The sequence below is a fragment of the Theropithecus gelada genome, chromosome 10 (genome assembly GCF_003255815.1).
Source record: "Theropithecus gelada isolate Dixy chromosome 10, Tgel_1.0, whole genome shotgun sequence".
Classification (NCBI taxonomy): Eukaryota; Metazoa; Chordata; class Mammalia; order Primates; family Cercopithecidae; genus Theropithecus; species Theropithecus gelada.
In genome coordinates this window covers 57733659-57742551 of record NC_037678.1, presented here as the reverse complement: position 1 = coordinate 57742551, position 8893 = coordinate 57733659, and the positions used below count along the sequence as shown (strand labels likewise).

The window sequence follows — 8893 nt, the reverse complement described above, 5'->3', positions numbered from 1 at the left end:
TTATACAGGGGAAGAAATTACCATTAATTAAACAGGCTCTTTCCACCCGTTACTTGGTATCTCTCTACCTTCCACACCAAACCATGCATGTATTAGGTCCTCTTTAGTGACTTCTAAGATTTCGTATGGACAGTTATTTTGCATTGTATTCAAGCCCCCCATCCCTTCCCCATTTTTTAACCCTGAGATACAACTAAGCCAGTGAAATATGTAACCTATGGTTGCATAAGGCTTGGTCATCACCAAGCTGGCGTCTCACCTGTCCTCATACCGTATGGTGGCCTGCAGAGCTGGTTCCTCATGGGATTTGCCCCTTCTGGAAACATCCACACTGCCACAAGTAGAGAAAAATACCAGGATAGAGAGGTCTTTTTTTAGCCCAAGATTAGAATTAGTGCTTCCTTGCCACTCTGAGGCTGGACAGCCAGATGGGCACCTTCTGTCCCTAGTTTGGGAGCTGTTCCACCTGTTGAAGCCACACTCAACCAAAGGTTAGTGGGGGCCTACCTGCTTTGTTGGATCAGTGAGACCAGGAAAGTCCTATCAGAGGAAAAGTGAAGTATTGGTGTTCAATGGAGTAGTTGACTTGTTTTTAATGTCCCTATACCACAGATAGAGTGACGCTGCAAGCTCAGACAGTCTTGCTGTTGAGGTCTTGCTCTGCTATTAGGTCCCAACTGTCTGCATTTAGGCTGAGCCACAAGTAACTCAGTGAACCTCCCTGGTATAATGGATGTGTAATGGCTTAGCAGAGGGACAGGGAATATCCCAGGAAGGGGTCTTGGTAATATCAGCCAGTACCAAGAAAGGCCTTAGTGGTCTCCAGTTCTCACCTCTCAAAGCCATTTCCGTCCTTGGTGAGAAACGGTGGGACTGGATCAGGGTCTTTGGAGGAAGACATCTTCAATGGAGCAGGATAAAATTCTCTACACAAGCTTTGAAACAGTGGCCTGTTCGGAATTAACGCAAAAAGCGCGGTCTGGGTCTCCTTTCATTCTTGTCAGGAGGGAGTCATTCCCATTTTACAGAGAAGGGAAACGGGTTCAGAAAGACGATGACCTATTCCGGGGTTAGAACCCAATCCCTTGCGTCCTTTCCTCGGCCCAGTCCCGGCCCTTTTAAAACGGGAGGTTTTGAGAGCTCCATTCAAGTGCGCGCAGCCCTGCTCAAGTCCAGGTTGAAGGCTTTTCCCGCCTCCCAGGGCGGGGTCAGAGGTGTCCCCACCTGTAGCTTTTAGATCCCCAAGTGCTCGCAGGTGGGGTGCGGGCCCAGGAGGGATCCCGGGGAGGGGCGTCCGAGCGCGCCCACGATTGGTGCGCAGGGACCCGGGGGCGGTAAAGGGAAGGGGCTGGCCCGCGCCCGGCAAGGAGGGCTCCCGCCCGCTTGAGCGCGGGGCCGCTGGGTGACCCGGCTCCTGCTTGCCCCGCAGCCCCGGCCCCGGCCCCCTGCCCACCATGAACGCCAGCGGCTCGGGCTACCCGCTTGCCTCGCTCTACGTGGGCGATCTGCACCCCGACGTGACCGAGGCCATGCTCTATGAGAAGTTCTCTCCCGCCGGCCCCATCCTGTCTATCCGCGTGTGCCGCGATGTGGCCACCCGGCGCTCGCTGGGCTACGCCTACATCAACTTCCAGCAGCCCGCGGACGGTGAGCCCCGGGAATGGGGCGGGAGGGGACGGACCGATGGACAGGCAGGCGGACAGACAGAAGCCGGAACTCGGCCGCTTGCGCTTTAATCTTACACTTTGCAGCCGGGGAAACAGAGACTCAAAGATAACAAGGCGTTGGCAGAGGCCTGGCCCCTGAGACGGGAATTGGTAATTAGTGTGGCTTACTGCTATTCCTCTGCAGAGGAGAGAGATTAGGGACGAGTGAAAACAGATACAGAGGGGTCAGGCGGACCAGAGATAGAAGCCCAGCAGCTGTGTGACTCTGGGCAAGTTACTCGACCATTCTGAGCTTCAGATGCCTGTCTGGAAATTGGGGGTCCTAGCCGCCTTACAGAGTGCTTGTGAGGATGAGAGATTCAAAGCACCTGGTGAGGAAGATGCCCAAGGCGACACAGCTGGTGAGCGGGGAGACAGGAGAGCCCAGCCTTGGGCTCAGGCCTTTCCCAGCGCTACGTGAGATCCGCACTGGGCGCCTCTACCAGCACGGGCTCTGAAAAACCGCTGCCTCCAGGCCGCAAGGCCGCTTTCTCAGAGCTGATAGCATTGATTAGAGCTTGCCCCTTGCACTTCTGTTGAGAGTGGAGGGATGAAGATAAGAGCACCGGGTTTCAAGGGCATTCTGCCACTAGGGTGTGAGCTTGGGCAAGGCTTCACCCTCCGCACCTTTTCATTTGCAAAATGGGGCTAAGGCTTATTCTCCGATAGCATAAAGAATGGAGAACTGGTGTCTATGAAATTATCTCTTGTATCACTTGTTACCTCGTAAACGCTCTTAAGTGATAACCATAAAAAAAAAAATAATAAGGCCAGGCGCGGTGGCTCACGCCTGTAATCCCAGCACTTTGGGAGGCCGAGGAGGGCAGATCACTTGCGGTCAGGAGTTCGAGACCAGCCTGGCCAAGATAGCGACACCCTGTCTCTACTAAAAATACAAAAAATAGCTGGGCATGATGGCTGGCGCCAGTAGTCCCAACTGCTGAGGAGGCTGAGGCATGAGAATCGCTTGAATCCAGGAGCAAGAGGTTGCAGTGAGCCGAGACCGCGCCATTGCACTCCAGCCTGGGCGACAGAGCGAGACTCCATCTCAAAAACAACAACAACAACAACAAAAATAGTGCCTTTAACATTCTGACCTAAGACTCCAGAATCCCAAAAAATGCCCACCCCAGTGGAGTCCACTAGAAGGATCCCTTGCGCCAGGCCACCTGGGTGGACCAGGCCGTTCCCTGAGTGGGTGATTTGCTGGGGAAGGGGTTGTTCCGCCGGGCCGGTTCCCCGCCCCTTACTGAGCTGGATTCCTGGACACCTTTCTCTTTGCTCTGCTTTGCTCCACCTCCTGCCTCTTCCTCTCTTCCTCCCTTCCTCCAAGCCCTGTGAATGAAGTGGGACTTGGTTTTTTTGCCCCACCTCATAGATGGAAACCTCGCTGCAGAGAGAAGGATTTTGTCCCCGTGTATTTATGATAAGACTAGGTGGAGAAGCCGAGCTTCCTGAAACTTGCTCCACTGTGTTCCCCACAGCCCCTCGCCATGTCTCTGCGCTAGTAGACTCCCTGAAACAGGTCGCATGTATCACCCGGGAGGGATACAGGCTGCAGCAGTGGCCGGAGGCTGGGCATTGGCTGCTGTTTTGAGACAGACATGATTTTGTGCCAGGTACAAAGTTACAAACAAGGCACCTTGAATACCTTCTTTATTTTTCAGTCCCTCCAACAACCTGGTAGTTGGTAATATCTCCCTTTATTAGGAAAAGTAGGTAATATTATCATCATTCCCCCTTTACAGGTGAGCAGCAGGCTCAGAGAGGTAATGTTCACTTTCCCCAGAACCTGACTGCTTGATAGGTAACCTCAGCTCTGCCCTGCAGCACCTCTGAGTTTTAATTTCCTCAAAGTGCTGCCACCCCTTGTCATATGGACATTCTTTTATTTTTTTTTTTTAGATGGAGTCTTGCTCTGTTGCCCAGACTGGAGTGCAGTGGTGCGATCTCAGCTCACTGCAAGCTCCCCCTCCTGGGTTCATGCCATTCTCCTGCCTCAGCCTCCCGAGTAGCTGGGACTACACATCCCCGCCACCACGCCCGGCTAATTTTTTTGTATTTTTTTAGTAGAGACGGGGTTTTACCGTTTTACCGTGTTAGCCAGGAAGATCTCCATCCTCTGACCTCGTGATCCACCCACCTCATATGGACATTCTTTTCCACTCAGTGTACTTTAGAAGCCAGAATAGACCTGACACGGCCACAGACCTTTCCTGTTTCTTAGTCTCAGTTTTCCCATCTGTAAAATGGGGGCAGGAGTCCATGCTCATGTGGCTACAGGGAGTTGAATGAGATCATAACTGGAAGGTGGGGGGAGCACCATACACACTTAATTCTCAGTTTATCCTTCCTGAGCCTTCAGGCTGTTATCTCAGGTGGGACCCAGACAATGACTTTCTCTTTTTTTGACTCCCAGTTAAGCACCCGGAGGGGTGGGCTATCAAGGCAAGAAAATTCCCTTAACTTGCTCATTTCTCTCCTCTTCCTTCTGTCCAGCGGAGCGGGCACTGGACACAATGAACTTTGAAATGCTCAAAGGCCAGCCTATTCGCATCATGTGGTCCCAGCGAGACCCAGGACTTCGCAAGTCAGGTGTGGGCAACATCTTCATCAAGAACCTGGAGGACTCCATTGACAACAAGGCTTTATATGATACCTTCTCCACCTTTGGGAACATCCTCTCCTGCAAGGTAGAGGATGAAGGGTGTACGTCTTTGGGTGGATCAGTGTCAACTACCTGCCTGGTAGAGGGATGACAAGCAACACCTCACTTTACAGTTTACAAGGTCCTTTCAGTCAAGTTTCAGGAACAGCAAGCACCTGAATGGTAGCCGTTCTTTCAGTTTCATCTTCCATGAATGATCAGACATTACCTGTGTATCAGTCAGCTCTCGCTGTGTAACCACCCTCAAATTTAGTGGCTATCAACAACAATCATTTATTTAGCTCGTAATTCCACAGTTGGCAATGGGCAAAGTTCAGCTGGGCAGTTCTTCTAGTCTTGACTGGGTTCCCTCCTATGCCCACTGAAAGCTGAGTGGGAGCTCTCACTGGGTATATGAGGGAGTGGCTGGCTGTTGGCTGAAACATCTCAGCTTTCCTCCCTATTGGCTTTTGTCCTCCAGCAGGCTAGTCCAGGCTATTCTCATGGTATTCTCATGGCAATGGCAGGGGCTCAGAAAACAAGAGTGGAAGCACACCAGGCCTCTTGAGAACTGAATGCAGAACTGGAACCATCACTTCCACTACATTTTTTTTTTTTTTAATTGAGATGCAGTCTCATTGTCTTGCCCAGGCTGGAGTACAATGGCGCGATCTCAGCTTACTGCAACTTCCTGAGTTCAAGCCTGCTGAGTTCAAACGATTCTCCTGCCTCAGCCTCCTGAGTAGCTGGGATTACAGGTGTGAGCCACCATGTCTGGCTAATTTTTGTATTTTTAGTGGAGACAGGGTGGGTTTCACCATGTTAGCCAGCCTGGTCTCGAACTCCTGACCTCCCAAAGTACTGAGGTTACAGCCATGAGCCACCGCACCTGGCCACTTTCACTACATTCTATTGACCAAAGCGAGTCACAAGACCAACCCACATTCAAAGTGAGAGGGGAGTAGAAATTATAGGATGAAGGATGTGGCTACAGGAAGGCCGTTAATTGGGGCCATGATGGCAATCAAGTGATTAAATCTTGTTTTTAAGATTCTCTTACATTAGATGTAAGTTCCATCAGTGATCTTGTTCTTAGTCATTATTGTATCCCAATACTTAGAATAAGATGTGACACATATTAGGTGCTCAATAAATATCTGTTGAGCCAATGGATGTATATCATTTGAGAAGGATTCTGATTATTTCTCTGACTTTCTGTATGAAGATGTTGAGGATCAGCGGCCATGTAGCAGGTCAGTATGTCCGGAACAGAGGACTTAAACCTGGGTGTTCTGCCTCTAGATTTTATGAGGATGGTTGATCGATTACCCTGTAGCCTTTGGAGTGTCTGGTATTCTAGGGAGGATGGGGACAGTTTTTGTAGCCTATGTGTTAGAACTTTCATCAAGTGCTACTGTGTGCCAAGCATAATCCTTAAGTTCTCAATAAGAGCCCTCAAATTCTTGGTCAAAAGGAGGCTAACCCTGTGGCTCAGAGGAACAGGTAGATTTCAGGAGATGTAGTAATGCGCTAAGGGTTATCTGTGACAGAGAGACGGGGCCGTTTCCTGTCTTTGAGGATCAAAGGAAGAAAGAGACTCTTCACTTGTGTATTAAGTTCTTCACAATAATAATGGCAGATTTATCACGTACTTTCTGTGTGTTAGGTTTTCTGCATACATGTATACTCCTTTTAAAAGGGTGCCTGGCACACTGCAGCTTCTCAGTGATAACTATAATAATCAAAGAATTAATTCTGTTGGCTGATCCTGGACAAGTCATTTATTCTCATTTTCCCTCTGGGGCTCAGGGGTTAAGAGGTGCTTGGAAGGATTCTCGTGGCATAGATAACAAGGGAGGTATGTAATGCCCTTGGCAGGTTCTTGACCCACAGTGGGGACCCAGTCAATGTGATTAAATCCGAATGACCGATCTGAGGCTTGAGTTGAAAGTGGAAGAACCCTGTTTCAGTAAGAGAGGTGGAGGGGTATGTGCAAGGCATGGGTTTGGAAGCAAGACTTGTTGTGCAGGACCCAGTGGGGAGCCTCAAATGCCAAGTTGATATAGTTCTGTGGATAGAAGCTACTAGAGACTGAAGGAATGTGGTCAGAATTACATTTTAGAAAGAGCATCCCAGTGGTAGTGTGGAAGCTAGGCTGGGAGGCAGTGCTTGTTATCCAGGCAGAAAATGCCACTAGCTGAGCTGAGCCTGTAGCCACAGGGATGAGTGGAGCCACAGTCACCTTGAAGTGGGGGTTAGTGGTCTTTCTGTGAGTTCAACAAGAGGGATGGGGACTACATGAACTAGAAGGTCTTTCCCCGTTCTCAAGTTCTGTCCTGTTGACCTGAGTTAGGAGGGTTACAGAATGGGAATAGGATGTTGTGCATCTTTAAAAAAAAAAAAAAAAAAAAAAAAAAGGTGAGGCCAGGTGCGGTGGCTCAAGCTTGTAATCCCAACACTTTGGGAGGCCAAGGTGGGTGGATCCCCTGAGGTCAAGAGTCCGGGACCAGCCTAGCCAACATGGTGAAACTCCATCTCTACTAAAAATATAAAACATTAGCCAGGCATGGTGGCATGTACCTGTAATCTCAGCTATTCGGGAGGCTGAGGCAGGAGAATCGCTTGAACCTGGAAGGCGGGGGTGGCGGTGAGCCAAGGTTGTGCCATTGCACTCCAGCCTGGGCAACAAGAGTGAAACTCCTTCTCAAAAAAAAGAAAAATTGAAATGAGTTGTTGTTGCAGTAATTCATGAATTGGCAAAGTTTAAACAATGTGGAAGGGAAGAAAGTGAAAAAGAAGACTCCATTTCTTTCAGCCCTAGTCCCCAAAAGTAATATTAATACATTTTATGTGTCTTTTTCAAAATTTCCAATGTGTAGATGCCTACTTTAGCCCGAACAGATTTTTTTTTTTTTTTTTTTTTTTTTCACTTAACAAGACTGTCAGCCATGTAACCAACCACATTCTCTTCAACTCTGCACGTGCAGTATACTGGTGTGAATGTACCATCAAGGCCCCCCCTTGATGAATACCCAGGTTGTTTCTAGTTTCTTGATAGAAACATGGATGCAGATATGAGGGTTTGACCCTAACCCTTTTGCCCATTGCCTTAGGAAGACAATCAAAAGCCGGTATGCAGTATAGATGAAACCTGTGTTCATTGCGAGGGCGCTCTTCCTCTTAAATCTGTTTTTTCTTTTCTCTTTTTATTTTTTTGACACAGAGTCTCACTCTGTCACCCAGGCTGGAGTGCAGTGGCGCGATATCAGCTCACTGCAACCTCCGCCTCCTGGGTTCAAGCAATTCCCCTGCCTCAGCCTCCTGAGTAGCTGCGATTACAGGCACCCGCCACCACATCCAGCTAATTTTGTGTGTTTTTAATAGAGACAGGGTTTCACCATGTTGTCCAGGCTGGTCTCCAACTCCTGACCTCAAGTGATATGCCCACCTCGGCCTCCCAAAGTGCCGGGATTACAGGCATGAGCCACCACACCCAGCCTTCCTTAATCCGTTAACTTGAGTGGTGGCACTCTCTGAGCTTCCATATCCCATCCCTAACATGCAGGATTGCCTTTTCCATGCACACAGCAGGCATGCAGAGACTGGTCATGATCCCTTTGCCATTCCTTTCTACCTGAACCCTCTGTCAGTACTCTTCCTGTCCTTCCTCCCTGTGGCCCAGGTGGTGTGTGACGAGCATGGCTCCCGGGGTTTCGGCTTTGTCCATTTTGAGACGCATGAGGCCGCACAGCAGGCCATCAACACCATGAACGGGATGCTACTGAATGACCGCAAAGTGTGAGTGGCTGGGCCCGAGGGAGGGTGGAGGCTGCAGGGACAGAAGCATGGCACCACTGACTTGGAATCGATGCTACCCTCAAGCTGCTAATGGGCACCAGGCACTTGAGTGGCAGGCAGCCTTCCTAGAAGTGCAACCTCAGAGCAGCTGCTCACCTTCTCAGGGACTCTTTCCTGACATAAAGATGGAGCTGATGATCTGCATTAGAGGATTGTTCTGAGTGGTAAAGGAAGTGGTGATTTTAAAACTCTAGAGGGACTGGCTAATGGTCATATCATCAATGGACTCAGTGTTTTCATCTGTGTTCCAGCCTTCTCAGTATGGGGTGTATGTGTGTGTGACAGGGTCTTGCCATTATGTAGCCCAGGCTAGATACACATGGCACCAACACAGCTCACTGCAGCCTTGACCTCCTTGGCTCAAGCAATCCTCCTGTCTCAGCCTCCTTTGTAGCTGGGACCACAGGTGACCACATGCTACCACACCTCGCTAATTTTTTTTATTGTTTATTTTTTTGTAGAGATAGGGTCTCACTTTGTTACCCAGGCTGGTCTTGAACTCTTGGGTTCAAGTGATCCTCCTGCCTCAGCCTCCTAAAGTGTTAAAGTGCTGAGATTACAGGCACGAGCTACCACACCTGGCTTTTTCTTTAAACCTTTTGTGTTGTTTCATGAGATTTTGGCGGAAAGAAAAGTAGGCATATGCTTAGCTTGCTCTCATCCTACCATTAACTTTGATATC

The 8893-nt window shown here is 49.4% G+C and overlaps 1 protein-coding gene across 3 annotated transcripts in view; it reads left to right on the top strand.

The window, feature by feature from the left end:
* The first annotated feature begins 1364 nt into the window (after positions 1–1364).
* Positions 1365–8893, top strand: part of PABPC1L (poly(A) binding protein cytoplasmic 1 like) — a 30371-nt gene continuing 22842 nt past the window's right edge. For 2 of the 3 annotated variants that reach the window (XR_003121437.1, XM_025398683.1), the window contains exons 1-3: positions 1365–1647; positions 4206–4399; positions 8036–8151. Coding sequence is in view for 2 of the 3 variants with exons in the window: in XM_025398683.1 (XP_025254468.1) it covers positions 1455–1647; positions 4206–4399; positions 8036–8151 (503 nt within the window). In the remaining variant the exon portion in view is untranslated. The remainder of the gene's footprint in view (positions 1648–4205; positions 4400–8035; positions 8152–8893) is intronic. The other variant, XM_025398684.1, reaches the window with a different exon arrangement.